Genomic DNA, 24,040 nt, shown 5'->3' with positions numbered 1-24,040 from the left:
GTATTTTTAGCCATCTTTGGTGAGCAACTTCAGAGCTTTTGTCCAAGCAGCTGACAGATTTTTTTAATTAACACTTTAAGAAGTGATATTGCTCCATAGCGCCTTAAATCTGTAAAGTCTCAAATGACTTTTTGCAGCTTTAAGTTGTAACTGTGAACAGCGTCGAAACTATTTCTTGTTTTTTGAATTGGAGGGAAACGAGTTTCCCCAATTTGGATGAAAAAAGTGTCCAACATATTCTAGTTGAAATTACATATTGCTTCATAAAGAGAGTGAGTTTTTGTAATATGTAGCATATTTTTAGAAAACCTATGTTCTTGTAATGCATAACTTTACTGTTTTAAGCCTAAATTGAGACTTGAAACAGTTTTACATGAGAACATTTCTTGGAAGGATTGTTAGATGTTAGATAATAAATCATAATTGAATGTTCCACATAATTTGTTTCTTGGAAAATGGAGGGTTCAGGCCAGCAGCCTATTTATCTGTTAAAACCAGGGGAGAGTTAATCCCTTTAGGAGCTTGGCTTCGAGGCATAGCCTGAACTTATAAAGAGGAGTAAGACTGTAGAAAGACCGAGAATCACAGCTGTGGTTTTTTGTGTGAAATCCTGTTACAATCACATTTCCTGTGCATGTAAAATATGTGATAAAGGAAAAGTCTTGACCTGATTCACGCTTGTAAGATTTCTTTCTTTCTTTCTAAGGAGGAATTCCCCCGACAGGATCCAGAACACAGCATTTAACCATTTTTAAACTTGTTATACATAAATAAATGAGCAGAATGTTACACAATAAAACAATGTTTTTTAATAAGACTTTAAATCAGATCACTTTACAAACCTGATAGATTACCCAATAAGCACACAAACACATGCTTAACTTGATTTACTTGTGACCTGGAAAATTACAGACTTTTTCACTGTATTGCAGTTTTGTGTCTCTTTGAAAACACTTTCTAATTTACAGCTTGTCACATCCTGATACAGGAATCCATTTTTTATTGAACTTTTAACCAGGGCAAATATGATTGTTGAGATTTTTCCGATGCACAGGGAATTATAAGAAAAAAACTGCATCAGGAGAGAGGCAGGAGACAGCACCAAGGCAGGGTCTCCAGAAGGAGTTGAGGGGATAGAAAGAACTCTTTCATTTAACCTTTTCTGTCACTTTTTGGTTTGATTTATGTGTTAGAGCTACTGGGTTACCTTTATGAGCAGCCTCCATTTTCACTACGTAAAAATATAAATATTGGGCGATCGTGGTTCAAGAGTTGGGAGTTCGCCTTTTAATCGGAAGTTTGCCGGTTCGAGCCCCGGCTTGGACATTGTGTCCTTGGGCAAGACGCTTCACCCGTTGCCTACTGGTGGTGGTCAGAGGGCCCGGTGGCGCCAGTGTCCGCCAGCCTCACCTCTGTCAGTGCGCCTCAGGGCAGCTGTGGCTACAATGTAGCTTGCCATCAACAGTGTGTGAATGGGTGGATGACTGGATGTGTAAAGCGCTTTGGGGTCCTTGGGGACTAGTAAGGCGCTATACAAATACAGGCCATTTACCATAAAGTTTAAAAAAAAAACTTCTGTGACAGCTGGGATCAGCTCCAGCCGCCCACAGACCAGAGCAGTTAAGAAAATGTATGTATAAGACCGAGCTCTATTAGTAAGAAGTGTTATGGATTATTTAATATTTTATAATGAAAAACAAAAGTCAAAGCCAAATTATAACAACAGTTTAATGTGAAAATAAGAAACTTACTTGTGAATAATGTACGGTAAGCAACTGGAAGAATAACGACCAGGCATCAAGTGATAGACTCATTTTTCATGACTGGTGTCATTAAGGAGTAAATGTAAAAGCAGCAAATAAATGGGGGGTGTCTCACATCATGTCACATTTTAATTTATTACTTTGCATCACTCGAGAAAAATGAACACATAACACTGAATGCAGATAAACACGCACACATTAAAAGGAAACAACTGACACACACACACACACTTTCTGGGCTGTTTGGCTGCACAGGTAAAATTCTCTACACAACAACAAACAAACAAAATACACATACAATGCACACAACTCTTCAACACTGCCTTTCTGTTAGCAACTAAAACACACAAACAGCACGTACACCCACAAATATTACACTGCATATTTACCTTGTGATTCACGCCACACTATAAAACACCACCGAAGAAGAAGAAACGTGTGCACGCTTAGCTGGCTGGGTTTTACACTAGCAGTGAAGCTTCAGTATGAGCAGTTATCATAACCACACTGTTTATGAGTAACTGCAGTGCTCTGAGGTTTTACCAGCAGTGGGGGAGAGAAGAAGCGGAGGGAAGGAGCGGGAATATTTCACTGATGCTGGAACCAAAGCGCCACACGTGATATCAGCGTGACTTTCTCAAAGTTAGAAATTCCCAGCTGAAGTTACGCCAATATTGAGGAGGTTAAAGCCATCTCAACAGGTCATTCAATCACTATACTGAAGTTTAAAGATCCCCTCCAGACATGTGTGCAGACTCTGTTTAAAAGAATGATTCGAGTCCGAGTTTTTCCCTTAAAAAAAGGTTAATTAGCCTCCTGGAAATGCCTAAAATGACATAGTCGCCCTCCGTCTTAATGGGAAATCCTGAATTTATGAATACGCAAATGTCTTCCGCTTCAAAATTGTAATACTTTTGGCCTATAAGGTGTCTCCTATACACCACTGAAGGGTTATTTTCAATATATGTGCAAATCAAACCTCAAGTTTCCACATCATGCTAGTGAAAGTCATCTATTGAACCACAGCTAACTTCTAGTGTAGCATCATCATTCCTGCTTGAACACCTTAAAGTTATATTTCCAGACAAACTTTGAACACTGGAGGCAGAGCCACTAGTGAAAATAAAATTTCTGAGTGGAGGGAAACTTTAAAAAAATCAAAGTTTTTTTTTGTTAAAGCAAGTAAAGCTGTTTCTGTTGTTCCCAAACTCAGATGGAGCCAAGCAGAAACAGCCCTCCTCTTCATCAACTGAGATTATTACTTGTTTTAAAAAACTTGAGACTTAATAATGGATTAAATGACTTGTTAAAATGGGCCTTTCTGGTGTTTGCACCCCGACCTGGCTCAAAACTGTGACTGAAATCCTGCAAGACAATTCCTAAAGTTGGCTGAGCTGTGAAACCTGAATAAGATATAACATCTAAACTGATTTTCCTAATTCAAATCTCATTTTTTGACAGTAAAAACAGAGGAACTGCCTAATTTTGTACGACCACTGTGGAATATTGCATTCTTTACCCCATTAATGTAGACCAATCAAACTCCATCCACATAATAACCTTATAAAGTGAATTAAAAAGGATGCAGCTCAGTCACATGACTGCTGAAAGTCTGCAAGGATCACAGAAACAGTTTGTTCCAAGTCGTAGAGCCAGATCCACTTACGGTAATTTATCGACTTTTTGTCAAATTAGGTCTTCGATCAACCTCTGCTTGTTCATTAGGATTGATAGCAGTTTCTCTCGTGTCCAGGATTTATCGAGTGTGCCAGTGCTCAATATCTTTAATGGCTTCATACAATCTCAAACACACTGAACACATCGTTTTTGAAACTGTCACCAATGGTCGGGTCGCACAAAAGCCAGTTGATCAAGGAACTTATTTGCCACAAAAGCAACACATCTGTTCAGACACCAAAACGAAGAAGGGGGAGCAGCAGTAAAAGAGGCCAGAACGCAATTCTCTCACCAAGAAGAGGCTCCGTGTGAGGCTCCTTAAAGTAAGAGGGAGAAAACGCAACGCACATGCATCAGCGTTAGCCGGGCCAAGAAATCAGAGACATCCAGCTGAGAGCATGAAGGCCTCTATTCACGCTCATACTTTCAATTCACTAAACACTCATGAAGCTGAAGCAAGATAAACAACATTAATGCACCATAACAGTTTTCAATCTAACATCTTAAATATTTTAAAAAACACAGAGAGCATAAAAACCAGTGCGTGCATTTATGTTTCTGTGATGACTGGAAGATACCTCATATTTTTATTTTTGTCACATTGTCATTGGTTAGTAAAGCTAAAATGTATTTGTGGATTGGGGATCGTGCAGTAAATGCAAAAAAACCCCGCCTACATGGGCTAAAGACATGTCACCTAATCTACAAATAAAAAAAGTAACTGAAATGTGAAGCAGCGCTAAGATTAAGCCATAAAACATTTAGATTTTTGATGAGAATCCAGCTTAAAATGCAAAATCCGAAACATTAATTATCCATCCATCGTGACACAACTGTGAATTTAGCCTTTCCATTAAGTAATTAATGTGACATATTGTTATTGTAAACATTTGGTATCCTCTAATAGGATCTGCAGGGCCATCAGTCTCTGTGGCTGTAGCTGGTTTGTTTACAATGAGTGAGCCATCTGCCTGCAGCAGGTTTTTAATTGGTCCAATCGGTGTAAAGGATCATTTAATGGGGATTCTGGGCAGCAAAGTGTTAACGCTCTACTAGTTTTAATGACCTCACAGTCAGCTTTTAGTTAAAACAGTGAAAAACTGTTATTTTCTGTCTAAATTAGTTTGAAGCTGAACGATTATCCCTGCCAACTATTTTTAATTACATCAAAAGACTGAATTCTTATTTCTTCATTTATCAGGCAGACTGATTTAAGCATTCACTGCCTTTTCTATTAAATGCTCATAAAATTGATCTGAACATTTTCCTCAAACAGTTTGGTTGCTCATATCGAACCGGCGTCCCCTCGGCACAGCGATCAATTTCTGAGCGTGATGTTTAGGTGCTTTCTATAGGCGAGTCATCTGTTTGGTGTGTAATGGGGTTTTAATGGGAATCCATAAATTCACTTGGTTAACAAACCGCCTCCTGGGGACGCCGGGTGAGCAGCCGGGGTTAACTGTCAACTCTTCTAAATCATCCAATCCGTCAGTTGATCAGCCGGTAATGAGCAGGTGAATCAAAGAAAACGAGGATTTTAAAGAGCTGATTGGAAAACAGTCACCAGTTTGTTTTTGTCTCTGCAGGCTCAGCATAATTAAAATATATTTTATTCAAAATTGACATTTCAAGAATGAGAAACAAAATAATAACCACAGCTCAAAAAGGCTTTGTGTTATAACTACTTTTTAAAAACAACACAGACTCTCTAAAGGCTGATTAATGGCACTAAATTACTATAAATCATGAACAAATCAACTGAAAATCAAGTTTTTTTACCTGGTGGGTTCTAAACAATTTCTGCTCCAATTAAGAGACATTTATTATGGATTTGTCTTTTTTTTTTAATTATTAAAATGAAACTAATCATGAGTATCCTGCACAGTGCAGTCTCTAAAAAAATACCACAGCCCAGAGGCATAAAACTCTGTGCAGACTCACAAATAAAACTGTGTGAATGCCCACAGCAGAAAAGCATATTTATAAAGGCATCTGTGCTCTTTTACATTCTTAGTCATTATGAAATGTTATGCACATGCACAAGCCTCATTTTGGTTCTGGTCTTTAGCAATAAATTCATCATTAACATATAAAAGTCACTCTTTGCACCTCGAGCTATTAATGAAGCAATTAAAAAATCATTTGAAGAAGAAGAGGTGGAGAAAAGGAGATGTGGATTCGCTGGTCTCACTTCTGCAACTGTGCAGTTCAGAGCAAAGGACTCTGGCAGAGGTCGGTAAGTATGTAAGCTACAGCTGTGTGTAGTACCCAGAATTCATCAGTGAATAAGAATAAGAATCGTATGATAACAAGAAATGGAAGTAAAAATCACAGTTTTGCAGTATCAGGCTTGACTTGCTACTTGCTCCAAAATCATATGTATACATGGTCCGATGTCTTTATGTATGTCTTAATTTATCAAAACTAGTTTTTGTGTGTATGTGTATTTATGTTTATAAAAAAGGTGTGCATGTTTTTTTCTATGTTATTTAAATTCGGGGTCCTTTTGTCTGTGTCAGCATCCCTGGATATCAGTTTTGGGAATGTTCCTTTGTAGTTCAATTCCACTGAGTCGTCCTCAGCAACGGTGATCTGTTTAATTTGGGTGTGAACATGTTTGCCTGGTGCAGCACTGGAGGGGAGGAAGCTGACCAGCTGACCATCTTCACTCCCACAGCAGGAGCAGGACCGTCTGCCTCTCCCTCCCATCACAGACATCACTGTCCTGCTGCTCACTTTCTTTTACACCACCAAGAGAAATAAAGAACTAAAGATGGGGGTTACCTGTCTGAAAGCCTCGCCGTCACTCTTGCCAGCCTGCTGAGCAATAAGCGTCAACTTCTTGTTCTTCTCGTTCCTCTTATGTACTTTATAGATGCAGGACAGCAGGCACGCCAGCAGCATGAGGGCAACCAGGCCCAGCAGCGCGAGGATGGCCAGAGTCAGGGGAGGCAGCTTATAAGCTGAGCGAGACAGACGAGGACGGGTAAGGAAAAAACAACCATGGCGAGTAATAATGAGTCTTCTGTGACAACAGGAATGATGCTTCAAAACCCTGAAAGAACAGATATCAGCTTTCATCTCTGCCTCCTTTAAATCTCATCATTTTCTGCTGTTAACACGTCAGTCATCCGTGCACATGTGCCGGCAACATCGCCCGCATAAAACTGATAAGAAATAAATAAGCATTTAACATCGTGAACTATAATACAGAAAAACACAATTGCAGAGCCATGATAAATATCATGCGTTTTCTCCTCAGCAGGAATTAAACGATCCGATGTGGGGATTTAAGGTGCTCTTATCCACTTGCATTTATTATATTTATAAATATTACTCACAAATGTTAAACTGGAAGTATTAAAGTAAAATGTCACTAATTTATTTATTATTCATTGGTTTCTGCTCTTCTGACTCCCTTTGTATTACACTTTATATAAAAATAGAAATACATCGAGGGCACGCAGGCACATAAATGTCAGCAGCCTGCAGTGTTGTACATCCTTCAGCATGTTATTGCTTAAATTATTAATATTTATGACTACACTGTGACACAGAAAGACCAGCTTCAGTGTCTGCTCTTTAAAAAAGGGAAAATCAGAAATGAATGTATAACAGCTGTATGTAGCCTCTGGACCTGAAATGCTAAGCTGCAAAAAATGCAGAAAAAAATGCTTTTTTCATTTCCAGCAGGGGGCGACTCCTCTGGCTGAGGAAACTATCTCACAGCTCAGTTCATCTATGACTCAGCAAACACTTTCCTAATGAGTTTTTGATTTGAAATGCTAGCTTCAAGTCTTATTTAATACAACACGAGGTTCTTTTGTAATCTACGGTCCCATTAGCTGCAAAAAAGCTGGAAATGATTTCAGGCATCATTTGTCCTTCATTTATCAGTCAGAGGCACTTTCCTCTCTCTGTATTGATTCTGATGCTCCAACTTCTCAGCGTGAGTTTGAATACGATAAAAGTTTGATGGTAAGCCCGGTGCTCTGTCTCTCTTTGCTTCCAGCCTTTGTTCATGTAGTTCATGTTGTATTACACTGACTTGCAAACATGCTAGCAGCCCTCTCTGTGTCTTTATTTGCATTTTTACAATACAAAAATTATGCTAATTAGTTTATTATGCTTGTTAGCCAACAGCAATACAGAGCATGTTGTTCATTTAAATGTGTTTTTTCACTTACGGGCTACATCTATGTAGACAGCAGCTACAAGATGCCCAGCCAGGTCTGTCACACTGAAGACGCCCGAGTCAGACACTTGGACCTTCTTCAAGGTGAGATGTGAACCCTCCACGTTCACCCTGCCCTCCAGCAGCGGGTCCATCGGCGTCACCACAACCCCCTCGTCCACGATGGCTCGGCCCCGACTGTCTGATTTGGGCTTGAAGACGACGTTGACGCTGGAGTAGGGCAGGTGGAGCTGCATGTTGAAGTTGTCTCCATAAGCGAGGTGCTTGAAATACAGGTGATCTGTGGCAGACCAAAGAACACACATAGTTCTGTGTGTGTGTTCAGAGAAATTTAAACTTGATTTAACCTGTTGGAAGACTAATTTTTCTAAATGCAGCAAATATAAAACTTAAATCTGATGCTGCTCACCACAATAGCATAAACACAGGATATAAATGTGTCACCACAAACGTAATCATATGATTCTAAGCCAGCCTGCATTAGTGGGGGTCTGTGGATGCCCTGCTGTCCTAACCCAAGACAAGGGGTCAGCAAAATAGTTGTCTTTAAAACAGACCATTGTGCTGCACTGGTGAAAATTACATGTAAACATGTGGAAATGTTTAATAATAATAAAACAGGGATGTTTTCCCAGATTATCTTTAGGCCAGTGAGACCCAGGGTTGTATGTCTTTTGGACTTTTTAAAATCTTATTAAACAATATTCAGTTAAATTAAATTCAATTTTATTTATACAGCACCAAATCACAACAACAGTCGCCTCAAGGCGCTGTACCTATTACAGTAAGGCAGACCTTACAGTAATACGTACAGAGAAAAAAACAACGATGACCCCCTACGAGCAAGCACTTTGGCGACAGCGGGAAGGAAAAACTCCCTTTTAATAGGAAGAAACCTCCGGTAGAACCAGGCTCAGGGAGGGGCGTGGCCATCTGCTGCATGGGATGAGAGAAGGAAGACAGGATAAAAGACATGCAGTGGCAGAGAGCCAGAGATTAATATCTGTTTGGTTTTCTGTTTGAGTCTTTATGTCTTACATTATCTTTTTGTTTCTTACGTTTAGTTACAGTTACTGCTCGTACAAAAGTATTAGTTTCCTCGGGTTCTTCTTTTGTTGACTTCTCATTTTGAGTTTACTGTTGTGTCTTCAGTTTCCCAGTTTAGTTCCTTTCTGTTTTAGTTTGTTAGTTGTGTTTTAAATTTAGTTTTACTTCACTTGTGTCGTTCTCCTGATTACTTTCACCTGTGCTTTGAGGCTCAGCTGTGTCTAACTCCCTGATTAACCCTCAGTGTCTGTGTTTATATAGCCCCAGTTTCCCTTCGTCCTTTGTATCAGCAACTGTTAATTTTCCCTCTTAGGTTCCTGCAATTGAGTGTGTTGAACATCTGTTTTGCATTTTGAGCCTCATTTATGAACTATGACATTCCTCCAAATAAAAAAATTTGTTTTCACTTTATTATTTTGTGTCTGTGAGTCCTGCGTTTCAGTTCCCTTTCACACCCCCGACAAACAGCAGTGGGCAGGAAGGACCCCACTCTGACTTGGTGGAGCACGGAGAAACTATTGAGTATGAAGCAACATATCAATCATTCATTCAATGAGTCTGCTGCACTGAGGCTGGACTGAAACATGGGATGAACTGATTAGAGGTTAATGAGTTTGGTTAATGAAATTTGGTGGACATTCATCCTCCCAATGAGATAAATTACTCATGACATTGAAACACAAAACCACACAGTTATGAAAAAGAACATCTATATTACTCATAATAAAGTCTCCCACGAGGCTTAGCCGTATATTGTTATAATACTAGTTAATTAAAATGGTACATAACTACATTATCTGCATGAAAGTATGCAAATGTTGGCATTTAGCTCAAAGACCAGCCTCACAGAAGCTCTTGTGTTGCTGTAGAAACTCAGCGGTGTTTTAATTTCAGTGATATTTATCAGTCTTCAGTTGTAATATTTTGGCTCTGTAACCTTCACCAAAGTAAATGTGTTTTTGATTGAACTCAGAATCCCTATAGGTGGGTTTAACCTTTTTTCTGAGATTAAGGATTTTAAGACAGTGGCACTCAGCCAACATGACCATTTAGCGAAAATCTAGGAAAACCTGAAAAGCACAAAAAGCAAATCACTTATTAAAAACTATGGAGGCTTTAATAAATGACAGGCACATCGAGCTACTCAGCTACTTAACCTCTAGAGACCCTTTTTCTGGTTCCAGGACATATTTATTAAGAGAAAATTGGAGACTGCCAATCACAACACAATAACTGAGGAGGCCATCTGTTACTACTGTGACTGCAGTAAACACAGGATTGAGTGCTTTTTATTTCCTCAGGAACATATCAGAAGAGCTGAAGTTAAGACTTGATTAAAAGCAGGTTCAGTAACACCAGCTGAATGATTGTCTCGTGGCTTTTTTGTCACTTTTGATTAGGTAGAAAAATATTGCAAAAACTTTATAATCTCTATTTCAAATCACACTCTGAACTAACAATATTTAAAATTAGCCTTACTGTGCATCAACAGTTTTTTTCTTGCATAGAGCCCAAGGTTACTTATTTTTACCTGACACTTTATTTTATTGACTAAATTGGATTTTTTTCTCCTCAGGCAAAATTTTATAAGTGTAGCCTTAGGCTTGTGTGGTTAAGAACTACACACACAAACCCCAGTTGGGGGCAGAGTCACTGCAGGTGGGCCAAGCAGAAAAAATAATACATGAAGTGTAAATACGTTCGGGGAAAATAAACAAGAGCTGTGGTAGAATTTAAGTAAAATACAAAGAAAAGAGCTACTGACTGACAGGAAGTCAGAGGCACAAAGCATCTGCACGCACACAGAATGACTCACTTTAACACCGAGTGATCGATTAAAGCCGACAGGATGCTGTAAAGCTCAGATCTTCACTTACCTCTGACATTCAGGCAGGTCCGAATCTTGACTTTGCCCTCGCTGTCTTTTACTGTAAAGCTGCCTTCATCTGTCATCCTGACCGAGTGCAGCACCACACGCTTCTCCGACACGCTGAGGCGTTTCATGTATTCTTCTGCCAACACACCCGTCTGGTCGTACAGCACCACAGGTGGAGGCTCGGTTGTGTACTGCGTCTCTGACTGATTAAGTTGAGACGGACTGGGCCTAAAAATTGTGAAAAATCAGAATAATACAGAACAGATAAAGTAACACAGTGACTGCGATTAAGGATGTTCCCAGAGATGTTAACTGCCCTGTTTCTTCTTCTCTTTATTAATTCATTTCTGGCTTATTTCAACACGCAATAGATGTAACACAGAAGGAGCTGGAGAGCAGCCTCTGTATGTGTTTTATTGTTATTCCTTTGTGTGTTTCTAGTCGTCCCCTCTCTCTGTCATGTGTGTCTTTCTGGTTTATTTTTGGTAACTGTTTTTCTTTGTATGTCTTCTGTGCTTTTACTTAATGTTTCCCTGGATGTTCCCACCTGTTTCCTAATGTGTGATCAGTCCTCTGTGTATACAGCCCTTTGGCCTTTGTCACCCACCCATCTGTTATCTCTAGATTTCTGCTTTGTGTTCCCTTTTTCTAGATTTTATGGCTTTTGTTTTTAACCATTTCCAGGATCTTCTCATCACACATTCAAAACATTCAAACAATCTGTAAAGAAAATGATTCCAGCTTTGGTACTGATTCACTCTGATGACCATACCTGAACTCCAGGGTGATGGGTCCTTTAATGTTGCTAAGATGGATGTAGTAGGTTTCTCCGTATTTGACAATTTGCTCCAAAGCGCAGTCTGATCATCGACACACAGAACAAACAGTCAAAGATGAGAAATTTGTCATGTTGTGGCAAAAGTCACCTCAGTGTAAATATTAAACTCTCAGGAGAAATCTCAGTGAGCCCAACCCTCTCATGTCCTCCTTCACTACATCCATGAATGCTCGGTGTCATCTTCCTCTTTTCCTCCTGCCTGGCAGCTCCATCTTTACCATCGTCTGTCCAGCATATCTACTATCTGACTTCTGCACGTGTACAAACCATCTCTTGTTTCTCTGACTTTGTCTCCACCTGCTTAACCTGAGCTGTTCCACTGATCTCCATCTGTGCCACCTCCACCTCTGGCTTTTGTCTTTTTGTCAGCTCCAAACAAAACCCAGCAAACACACCACCTCTCGCTATCATCTTCACTCTTGCTGCTATCCTTTAGTCATAATCACTCCTGACACTCGTCTTCACCCTTCACTCCACCCTGTCAGCGCTCTCTTCTCGCCTCTCTTCTGCACTATTGTCAACATGGGTCCTGTATCTTCATGTACGTAAAGCACAGTGTGTATCTTATCAAGCTTATGTCAAGTAAAGTCACTTTTATTTACAAAGCACATTTTTAAAAATGAGATGCCTCAAAGCACTTTTGAGTCATCTAACATGACGTGTTGCGTTTCCTTTTAAGATGGTGACTAATTTGTATTTTCTGGCTTCCTGCAAGTAAAACCTGGTCTTCTTTGTGTGTTTGAGTTGAACAATCTTTGCTGTAAGACAAGTGAAATTTAAAAATTAAGACCGATCATAGAGGACATTTATAATTTCTTTCACGGTTATACTGCCGGCCTGCACAGAATGTCTCTTTCATATTTCGTATCTCTTGTGTCCAGCGTTTTTCCTGTTTCCAAACCACATTTAAAAAAATCTAACTTAAAGCACATGAAGAAGACAGAGGGAGGCTTACCCTTGACGATGAGTTTGAAGTGCCTTTCAGTGTTCGGATTGTTTGTGTCCTTGATGATGTACGTGCCCTCGTTCTGCTCCTGCACGTCTTCCAGCACCAGGTAGCCCAAAGTGTTGGAATAGGAAATGTTGTGATTCACCACTTTCCCCGCTGTGATCAGCGGCATGTCGTAGGACTCGCTGGTCGCAGATTTAAAGATGACCTCGCTGCCATTCCCGCGTGGGACATCGATGTGGACGTCCTCGCCAAAGAAAGCTGTCCTGTGTTCTGTTTTTACTGGTAGAAGCAATCAAGATGTTTTTATTAGATATGTTGAATTACTCTTTTTGTTAGTTTTTATACTTGGCTTTAACCTGAAAGCACAAACACTCTGTCTTTGTCATGTATATAATATAATAATCCTCAAAGAGCGTTCTCAGGCGTGCATTAACATCCAAACAACCATTTTTACCTTTTGCAGATACTGGCAGGACTGTGGGAAAACAACAAAAGATTAGTTTAAAATGAGTTTATTTTAATGTGCATCTTTTTTTAGTCTGCTGGATTATACAAAAACCTTTAAATCATTTCCTTTGTTCCAAGTGAAAAACCACACAGCTTCCGCAGAAAGCATTAAAGCATTTGAAATGTAAATGCCGCCAATAATGACAGCTAACAATAGACTGGATGCAAAAGCAAAGAGCCAGATTCTTCATTACAGGCGAAATGAAAGGAAATAAGTGGAAATTAACTAGATCACAATGTGTTTTAGCTTATTTGGTGAGGCTTTCACAGCATCCATGCTAATCACCCAGTTAAAACAAATGTGGTTTTGCAGGAAGTCTGTTTCAACAGTTCATCTATCTAAACTCTCTCCCTGGTGACTGATTATGTTCTTGCTTACCCGTGCTGAACAGGACGCTGAGCACTGCGGCGCCGATTACTTTCATCTTGAACAGTTGATCTGTACACAAAAGAGAAGAGAAACCCACAGACAATACAAAACAAATTAAAAAAGGCTTTTTATAGCAGGATCGTGGCTCCAGGTTTTTAAAAAAAGCAACATTTCCCATATGGTAATTTTATTTGACAAGATATATTTGTTAGCTTCTGTGTTTAATTTAGAAACACCTCGCTAAGGTAGAAGCATGCCAACTTCAATTTTTGTCCTCAAGTTGAGGAGAAGCACCCAACCCCGCCCACCCCTAAATTCTCTACACCGTTGTGCGGCATTGAGGAGCTTTTCGCAAATTAGCTCGGTAAATATCTAAGAGTAGACTTCCGCCAACACTCTTTGGCAAGAAAACCTATAGTGCTGTTGCAAAGTCAAATATATTATTAAGTCAAGTTTTATAGATAAAGTGTCTTCAAGACAAAAACGTGATGTTGTGCTGCGCGAGCTGAACAGCGGCTCCTCGTGTCTCCCGTGGTGCTGGGAGATAATCGGCTTTCCACTCACGACACAGGATCACAAACTGCAACGGAGGACGAGGGGAGGAATCAAGAGGAGAAAAAAGATGAAGAGTAAATGAAGACAAAGTAGGAGATATTTAAATGCAAGAGTGCACAGCCACTACTTTGGGATGATGAGCTGGACAGGAGCCAGCTGGCACGAGGGGACTGACCTTTAGCTGCAACTTCACCGGCTTACACTAAGCAGTAGTAGCATAGTTATTAAGGTGGGATAATTAGATGAAAGATTAAGACAGACACGATGAAACAGCTAGAAACAAAAAGGAGTAGAAAGATTAACAACATAAACTGGTTAATGCAAAAATCGAATGAACATTTAGGGATGTAGAGACGATCAAGACGACTTACTGAAGCTTAAACTGAGAATCAGAATGAAGAAGAACAGTCGGCTCGCTTCAGCATTTTGCATGAACAACATGAAACCACGGTTTCCATCGTGTCTTTTATCTGTGGTTCAGGGTGGTGGTGGGGATTATAGTTTCTTATCAGCCTTATCAGCCTCCCTGAGTATTGTTTCTGACTATGTCCATCTCTTACAAGCACAGTGTACCCATCTACCAGCCAGAGAATGCACCATGTCACAAAACTGACATGACAACCAGCTCACTCTACTTAAATGGCCTCCACAGTCGCCAGATCTCAATCTTTCCCTTTGGGGTGTATTGAAATGGGAGGATCACATCATGGATGTGCGGACAACAAATCAGGAGCAACTGTGTGATGCTTTCATGCCAACACAGATCAAAATCTCTGAGGAATCTTTCCAGCACCTTGTTGAATGTTTGCTACAAATAATACAGGCAGTTGTGAACGTAAAAATGAGTCTAACCTGATACAGTAAGGTGTGACTAATGATGTGGCCACTGAGGTGTATACTCTGATCTCCACATGGACTACTACAAGTATTACTGACCAGTTGAGCAGGCCCCCATTATTGTAAATCAATGCTAAAAAAACAGTAGTCAAGTACTCAGAGTAGCTGTCGTTAAAGTAGGTCTGAATGCTCATTTCCAGCACCTTATACTCATTTTTTAAATTCGAGTGGAGTCCAAAAACAAGCAACATCCCTTACATTATTCACAGGTCAAAATAATCCTTTATCATCTTATGCTGGTGTAGCGCCCCATTATATTCACTGTCTAAAACCAGCTGCTTCAGCTTCTTTAATTTTAAGACCAAACTTCATTTAAGCCACCGTTCTTCTAACTAAATGCCCCTCACAGACAAGAGGTAGGTGCTGCACTATGAGCTCCAGCTACACATGCAGTATTCAGGAGAACGTCAAAGAAGCATTACAGGAGTCACTACTTCATTTTCTTCGTGTCTACAGCCGTCTGTGTCCATCTTATACGCACAACCCTGTTATAAAAGCTAGTAATAATCCTGTCGGGGAACACGACGACATGTGGGTGTAAAAGACTGACATACTATCGAAGTATTAAATTAACTGCAGATTCACATCAAAGACTTGCATTCATCTACAACACAAATCCACTGTCCTAACACTACACCTGCAATCAGGCAGACACTTGGATGACAATAATCAATCCACCTGCTTCCATCCTTGGCATTGTTTCGACAGCGCTGCTCTAATGGGGCGGCTGACACAACCGACTTCAAAACGCCTGCTCAGCAAAACAAAACACACAAACAGGCGTGGGCTAAATATGTCCGCTTTTAATTTGAAACTTACTGAACCTTCCACATAACTCTGAACAACAAAGACGAAATGAACAGGAATGCCAAATACCTGCTGATAATTCAGTTTTTATTCAAATAAAGTGGTTCTTCCTGCTGATTACAGATTTCAGCCTGCAAAAGGTTATTAAATTTAAAGCAGGTTTCAGAGCTCTGCAGCATATTTGGAAGTATAATTTATTTTCCTGCCTGGATCCAGTTCAGGATGGTGGAAAAGAGGGAATCACGGCATCTTCAGACTGAGAGAACAATAAAATGCCACTGCGTTTCTGCCAGCTCCTTCAGATGAGGGATTAGAGTGCTATTTAAAGAAAGAAAAAAAGAGGTGACAGCCCATGCACTTTCCTTCAGCACATCAACACATGTGAGGACATTTCAAAATGACACCCTAGCATTACTGTGGGCAGGAAAACTGTTCCAGAGGCTCTTAGTCCTTTGCAGAAAACACAGTAATCATAGCATATTTTCTAATCGCCACCCTTTTGAAGCAGGTTTAAATCATCTCACTTTAATCTTCTACAGTGGCATTAGTTCATTGCATATGTGAGTGCTCATGCTGGGCTGCAGCAAAGACATAAATCACAGGTTTGATTCATTGATTGAGAGGAAGCATGCATCTGACGGGAAAATGACAGGCTGCTGCTGATTACATAAATGTACACATCCACTTTAAAAACATGGAATATCTATTCAGTGAAGTGCGGTGGGAGTAGTGGCTGTGCATGAAACAAAACTCACACCTGACACCACCGGTTTGGATTTCTTCAAGTGCAGGTATGATGATGCATTTTCCAGAGTTTCTGGTTTTCTAAACGTCTCACTCGCTGCGTCAGAGGAAAGTCATAATAAGCTAAGAGGCCTGTTATACAGATGTAATCGTTGTCCTTTGGCTGAGTCTCTCGTGTCCATTTATAGAGGCTGAGTCTAAATGGGGTCATAGCTCTCATGTCTCCTATTATAACTAAAAGGATCAATCAAACTATACAAGGCATAGCATTTAGTGAAGTGCGTATGACACGTCCAGCAGCCGCCCCGCGGTGAGAGGCTCGGAGGGTACATCTTCCCGGCTGATCTCATCAGTCTGACATCAATCGTGACTGACGGATTTAAGAGCCTTTTCCACCTCATCGCTGCTCTCCCACACAAGACGGAGGGCAGCAGCATCATGCCTCCATCCTCCTCCTGTTTCAGTATCAGCTCTCTCATCTCCCACCTTCAATCTGATTCTGGTTTCCTGTTTGTCTTTCTGTACTTCTAATCTTCTCTTCAAACACTTTCCCTTCTTTGTCTTCTCTCTCATTAATTATCCTTCTGATTCCTTTCAAGGTTAGTCTGACTCATAAGCTGTGATGATAGCGCACTAATGTCAAATATCCTCCACCTGTACTGAGACAGCAGTGACAGTTTCTCAATAACATCAGAAGAAGTGAAGGTTTGGGGTACCTCGACTCTCAAAAACTGTGTTGTCGCACGAGTGCAAGCACAGGTGGAAATAAGAGGTGGACACAGTGTTGTCCTCCACACTGCATCATATATAACTATATAATAAAAAGTAATATAATCATATGCACTGAAACCTTTAAATATGAATTTGAGACGATAAATCAACTTCATATGCCTCACAGTGTTCCAGAAACCAGTCTGTGATGCTGAGGGTCCACATGCTCGAACCCCAGTGCCCGCCGACACAAGTGGTGGGTCCACAGGGGGGCTAAACCACGTTATCTTTTTTTGGCTGTGCCCAAACAGGCCCCATCTACACTGACCTGGTCACCAGACACCTCTTACAGGCCTGGCTCTGAGAGAGAGAGCCCCAATTTCCCACTTCCAGGCGAGGTTAACCAACTCAGATAACGCTGTTCTGTTAGGGTTTTCCATCGCTCTTTGTCTGATTCCTCCCCTGAGACCAATTTGCTATAACCCTACCCCTGATGGCGTCAACCCCCTTTCACTGCTGTAAGGTGGTGATTGGTGGGGCGGGGTGGGGGTGGGGGTGGGGGGGGGGGTTGATCTATGATCTACTATTCTCCAACTCCTTTACTTTGCAAGAAATTAACTTAAGATGCTATAAAAGATAAAAGTAGCTTCCACAGAAGTGCAGAAAAGCCTTAAACCTGAATTACTTTTAATGGCCAGCAGGGGGCGACTCATCTAAACTTCCAAAGAAGGCTTTGTAAAAACAGCTCTCTGTTAGCTTGCTCCACAATCTCAGTAGACATTTTCCTGATGACTTCATAGGCTCTCTCAGTGGTTTCAGGTCATACTGAGTGAAACTTGAAGTTTGGGGGTTTTTTTTAAGCTTTGGTCATTATTAGAGGTAAAAGTTGATGTGCACTCCTGACATCCACTTTCAAAACACCAAGATGGGAACAGAGAAAATGCTTAACTGACACTTCCCTTACTAATGAGTGATGGTGGCTGCATGCATGTTTTATACTGACAATGCTGGTAATGCATGTTTATGGAGGTCAGCTGTGATGGTTATAACTCGATGACTTTTCAATTTTCAAGTGCTATTTTTTCCTAGAAGCATTTTCCTATTTCCTACCTGCCACACCTAAGTGGTACCTGGTCCCTTCTGCACCACCTGAAAATGCTGAACATCACTGATGTTCAGAATGCTAATCCAAAGCTTCTCCCTTGTGTCCATTTTCCAGTCAGAGTGATCAGCAGTGGAGCTTCAAATCTAAAGATGCTGCACCTTCAAGATTGGCTCCACTCTGTGGACTTGCATGTACTCTCTTCTGCACCTCCACCCCCATCCCCCCTTTAACCCCTCCTTATACAGCTCACAAAGCCAGAAGCAGCAGCTAGTGCAGCCAAGGGTGTGTCACGACCAACACCAGCATGAATGGGCCGGTCCCAATTTGTCGATGTCCAGATAAAATGGAGGGGAGTAAAGGGACAGAGTGAACATGAATGGAGACTCTCTTTGTTTCATTAATTCACAGATGTCAGAGGAGTAACAGTAAACCATCAATTTATGGTTTAAGTAAAGAGTAATCAAATATTGGCACGTCACTTAGAGGAGATTTGTAGCAAAACGAACCCTAATAAGAAGCATTTTTCATAAATATGACGCACAGACCGGTGGCTTGGTTCATGTACTTACCACAAAATAAAAGCAAGGCTTCTCACAGTTCACCACAGCACTTATTCATCCATCCATTTTCTTAATAAAATGTAAATGACTTTTCAGTGACCAATACTTCACCCCTTCAGCGGGAGGCTGTGGTGTGTGCTATAGTGCATTGCATAACGGTTTCTGCCTGGAAAATACCCTGTTTTCAGACGGGTATTTCCCGAACACAGCACAAGATAATGCACCACAGCCAGGGGCAGCACGGGATCATACGCTATACAGCATTTCGAGCGTTAAACCACTTGGCGATCTGATTATCAGCATGAGTGCAAAGACTCTGCTTTTTCAGTGGCGTCAGCAGAAACACGAATGAATTTACAGAATTAAGCCAAAATTAGGAGAATGGAGGAGGCCACTGTGCGCAGTGGCACCATGCAAACAAACGCAGCGCTTTGATTTCTGCCTGAATGCTGTGGAATTTGCAATTTTCCCGGGAAATTCAGAAAGTTTGCCCCTAATGTAGCGTTAATTGCTTTATTATTGTGTGAAGGAAATCCCTGTAACTGCTGCCGCCGGTGGTTACACGCCCTACATCACCGGTGCGAGCGCTCAACACAAGCAAATAGTCAAAACAGCGAAGAAAAACTGCAGAATTTAACCCACTACCTCCCTGACTGAGCGAAATCACGAGGAAAAAAAGACCAGTCGTTGTAATATGAAATTATAAATGGATGAGGGTAATTACCTTTGTCAAGCCTCAGATCCGAAAATCACTGGACAGGGAGGGGCTCAGGAGTGATGGAAATGTTTTTCCTTCTTTATCTCACCAATCTCGTCCACCCCATCACCCCCCAACTCGACAACTAGAGACTTCAATGAGGCCGATTCGGGAGTGGGCTGAGGACTTTCGGTTGATGTCGGGTTTGTGGACCATTTCATTTCGGCCTTGCTCGGAAAGCTTCGGTAGAAAGCGTCGATTCTGGCTCGGAGCCACAAGAAACCGCCACCATCACACATGCACGATTTCTCCAGCCTGTTGTTCAAAATTACCATCGAAAACTATTTTATGTTTATGTTTATATTTTTTTGCATTGTCGTTTTTCGTACATTTACATAATTATTATTTTATAGTATTTATTTCTAACAGCATGTGCTCGTCTCTTATTTTTTCAGTTACATTAAAGCGCTTTGTTCCTTTGCAATCAACAAGATTTACATAAAAACACAGACATATTTAACCCATGAAGTGGTAGATAACTACAAATCAAAAATGAAGAAAGCCAATTACAGGAAGTGACAGGCACACCTTTTAAAATCAATAAGTGGCATGTGAATGGTCTCCTGTTAATCACAAGGGCAATGTGATTAACACGCTGCAAAAAAAAAGAAAACCCCTTAAGCTGTATAAAACATGCAGAAGCTTTTGCAGTGTCATTAAAACGCATTTTGCTGAGTCGGTAAAAAGATTTGCATTATGTTCTAATGAAGACATTAGGCAGCTTCGTACTGTTAACTGTCACAGTGCACACATAGAGCTCCAGTGCTGCAATAATAAAAGTTCCTCTGTTGTGTATTAATGCAAATATTCAGCATTTGCATTAATATGCTGCATATCTACAGTAAATTCAACATATCCTAAAGATCTACAGATAACATGATGCTAATGTGCATTGCAAAGGCAGAAAATTATTAACCAATGGATGTAGGGCAGACAAAAATAGAAAGCAGATTGGTATATTAGTTATTAATATAAGAGAGCTGGTGCAAATCAGATCAAGTTTCTCAGTTTAAGCTGGCATCCTGTAATAAAGTCTGATCATGTATTCGCAGAGAGTAATGTCAGTATGAGGTGCAAAGACCCAATTTCCAGTTTTTATTGAGCTGTAACGTAAGGGGCTGGCAAGTTACCATAGCAACTTCTAACTGTGTATAGTTATCTCTTTTTAGTCTAAAATCACAAAAGTATTGAAAATAACTCCCTGCAGATGTGTAGCCAAATAACAACAAGTTGTTAGACTGTGCTTCTGTGTTTCATCAGATTAATTTATTGCATACATGTGTGATCAACAGCTAGAAAAGCATACATGAGGTGGGAGTAACTTAATATGCATCCTTTCTTCCCATTCTAAGCCATCACCCAGCTGGGTGAGCTCTGCTTTAAAACAGCATTTTAAAAAACAGCTGTTCTCTTTTTGTTTGCTGCTAAATAGTAGAATAAACTCATCGATGTAATTTGGAGGTATACTAGACCTCTGTATACCAGGCCACAGGTGCTCATCAGTCATGGTTGTTTGTAGGTGTTTTTAAATTCATTTTAGTGTGGAACAACTGTTTACAAGCAGCAGTGCTTAATGTTACTGCACCAGCATCTTAACACAAGCAGAAAAGTAGTAAAAGCAGTACTGGAACAGCTCTTGTCATTGTGCCAGAGCACTCTTCTCCAATAAGTTTGGGCTGTTTTTAGACTCTCTGTTTTTTTATTGCATTTTACTAGATTGAACACATTTGTTATCAGTTTCTAAAAATAATTGTTTTACAATATTATATTTTAATTTTATTTAAAAAAATATTAACTGAGCCACTTTGACTCATCACATTTCATTTATGTGAGAAAAAGACTTTACTTTATTGAAACATTTTCATAGTCTAATGCACTGTACTATTCTACTTTATTTATTTATTTATTTGTCTTAGAATGGATGCAAAAATCTGGACTGACCCAGAGGGTCATTTCTGTTTTACACTGTTAGCAATAAATCAACAAGAGATCTATGTTGGATGTAAATTAGCGCGGTCTTTCATCTTCCCGGCTTACTGAGGAGGTGCTGACCAAGATCCCGATTTCCTGACTTGTACTTCTCTGTTGATGCTGTCCAAGGTCCTGATTTATGCCAGCCCCCAGCGTCACTGCCTTCGACTGAATCACAGCCTCGACCTGCCGGAGGTGCAGGCCCTGTAGAAGTGCTATTTATCTGCCTATTTGTGGAGTCTGGACATTATTATACTTGAATTAGTTGTCCAGACTTGACGTGCATACGTGCTGAAGATGTTTAGATGCTCATTCATCACTAGGGGAGCCTCTGATGGGCCTCAGATTTGCTCTGCAGCAGCACAGCGACCCCAAACACACAGAGGAGTTATAATGAAAATCTTCAAAGAGCAACGAGCACTGCAGCAGATGGTAACCTCCTCCCCCCACAGAGTGAAAGGGATCACTCCTGCTAATTTTTATTGAGTCAGTTGTGTTTGTGCTTATTGATCTATGTATTTACTGATGTGTCATGTTTTAAGTATATGCACCTGCAGTGTATACAGTATAGGTACCCCAAATTAAGATGTACATTAGCAGAAAACAGGATCAACTTTAACCCTGTTTGACTATGTTTTGGTTATTTGTATTTAATCCCTTGTTTCTTACCTGTGTAGCTGTTATGGCCTCCTCTGTCCCTTTTTTCTTCCCTGTTCTCTGGAGCTCTCTGGCAGACACACTCTCACCAGGAGTGGGTGAGAGTGGGCCAGCCAGACTTTCTGATTGGTGTAAGGTGAAAGGAAAAACAGGAGTTTAAGTATAGATGGGAGATCTTTAAACCTGGCCCTGCTCCTCCTGTTCAAGCCACAGTATCTTCTGGTTTGCTAATTTGTTACTTCTGCCCTGCACTTCATTATATTCTCCAATTTCCCCTTTCACCTTAAACCAATCAGAAAGTCTGGCTGGCTCACTCTCACCCACTCCTGTTGGATTGTTCTCTGATTTCCAGTTTCCCACATGTTACACCATGAGGAAATGAGGAAAGACTGAGAGACTATGTGGTTTCTGCTATGTCCCTCACATTGGGAAACACGTCCCAAATCTTCTGGAAACCACCTTCTGCCCAAAATTTAAAGTCTACTCTTGTCTAAGTAGCAAATACTCTCAGACCTGCTTGTTTAAAACTGATCAGCTCTCACCCCCACTATCCTATCCACTCACAGTTCCTGCTTATTTCATATTAACTAATAAATATAGCTAAAAATTTCTGAAAGCATCCCCACTTTGATACCTAAAACCTTGCTGTATAATAAAATAGCCATCTGTTAAACACAATGAGTTACTATAGCAAACGTATGATATTTATGTTTTAGCTTGTTGGGAAGACGACTTTAAGTTATTGTGGAAATCAGATTAAAATCTTTCATAATTTCCTTACATGTTATAAACTCAATACTAACTTAATCTTAAAGAAATACCGAGATAAATAAAAAATGAGATTAAAAACACTTTTCAGCTCAAGAAATCTAACTTTGCTTTGATGGGAAAATATGTTTTGGATGTTTGCTTCTGCCTGCAGCTCTCACTCGGTTTATTGCTGTTATAATATTGTACTGACTTCCTGAAAGCTGACGCTGAAAGCTGTTTACAAGCAGACTAAAAGCTGATCATTAATAATGACTGACACGGCAGGCGATTTTTTTCCTATAAATGTGTTTTTATTTCTCCCAAATGTTTCACAGTCAACAGGATACCAAATGAAACAGTTTCAAACGAGCTTCAAAATAAAAAAAAGTACAAACAACATGAAGCACAGAGGAAACACAAAGAAAACATGGCTGAAGTTCACGTGAATACTGTAGTGGCTCAGTGTGAAAAGATTTAGGAGAATGAAAAATTAAATTAATATGTTAAAGGACGAAATATAAAACTGCAAAGCAGCTGGGGGGTTTGTCTTTCAAAATAAAAGCACCTGGCCATTTTATTTTTAAAACATGTTTCAGGAAATGTTAAGGTTAGACTTCAGATCTTCAGATGTTGGCCTGAATAGTGAGGTTATAATAATAGTGAGGGAAGTTTTCAACTTTTATCCACAACGTTAACAATTCAAAGACGCTGATCTTTCCTGTCACTCTGACTTTTTAAACACTCAGATTTATGTTTCTTTGCTTGAATTTAAATACTTTTTTTTTATTGGAAAATGTCCCGTTGAATTGGTTAATCCAACAACAGCCGACATGCTTTTAACACAGAGGAGCTGAAGGCTCTGTTAGCCTGAGATGTGGTATGAAAGGAAAACAGAGCAGTTGTTATGTGCAGTGCGCTTCTCCTCTAACATTGGTTGGTAATAAATATATATCTAAAAATGAATTTGTTTCTTGGAAATTCACTGAATGGGACTTTTGTTGTGGCTAATCACTTCAAGGGATCTGTACTTACTAGTATAATGGACACTGAGCATGTGCAGTGTGTTTCTCCTCAAAACGTTGGCTGGCGTCTGAGAAAAATCCTGCTGCTATGAACGCTCTGCCAATGTATATATCACAGGAAAGCAAATCATTTTCTTTGACGTTTTACTAAATGTGACTTTTGTTGTGGTTAACCACTTCCAAGAATCTGTATTTACTAGAAGATAACAGATGTTCCCGTCTTTGACATTAACTTTCAATCTTGTGCTTTCATTTAAAAAAAAGAAAAAGAAAAGATTA

At 40.1% G+C, this 24,040-nt stretch overlaps 1 protein-coding gene across 2 annotated transcripts in view; it reads right to left on the bottom strand.

Moving 5' to 3' along the window:
- Positions 1-19,605, bottom strand: part of LOC113014090 (uncharacterized) — a 31,165-nt gene extending 11,560 nt beyond the window's left edge. The window contains exons 1-9 of one of the 2 annotated variants that reach the window (XM_026155388.1): positions 19,329-19,605; positions 13,235-13,294; positions 12,803-12,823; positions 12,352-12,627; positions 11,331-11,418; positions 10,560-10,786; positions 7,628-7,915; positions 6,225-6,403; positions 3,733-3,757 (exon numbers count right to left, since the gene is read on the bottom strand). In XM_026155388.1, the coding sequence (XP_026011173.1) occupies positions 3,733-3,757; positions 6,225-6,403; positions 7,628-7,915; positions 10,560-10,786; positions 11,331-11,418; positions 12,352-12,627; positions 12,803-12,823; positions 13,235-13,280 (1,150 nt within the window). In that variant the 5' untranslated portion in view covers positions 13,281-13,294; positions 19,329-19,605. The remainder of the gene's footprint in view (positions 1-3,732; positions 3,758-6,224; positions 6,404-7,627; positions 7,916-10,559; positions 10,787-11,330; positions 11,419-12,351; positions 12,628-12,802; positions 12,824-13,234; positions 13,295-19,328) is intronic. The other variant, XM_026155387.1, reaches the window with a different exon arrangement.
- Between the last annotated feature and the right edge of the window lie 4,435 nt (positions 19,606-24,040).

Source organism: Astatotilapia calliptera, chromosome 22 (genome assembly GCF_900246225.1).
Source record: "Astatotilapia calliptera chromosome 22, fAstCal1.2, whole genome shotgun sequence".
In the NCBI taxonomy this organism is placed as follows: Eukaryota; Metazoa; Chordata; class Actinopteri; order Cichliformes; family Cichlidae; genus Astatotilapia; species Astatotilapia calliptera.
Note: the sequence above shows the minus strand (reverse complement) of the source record. Positions and strands in the feature narration are given on the sequence as shown.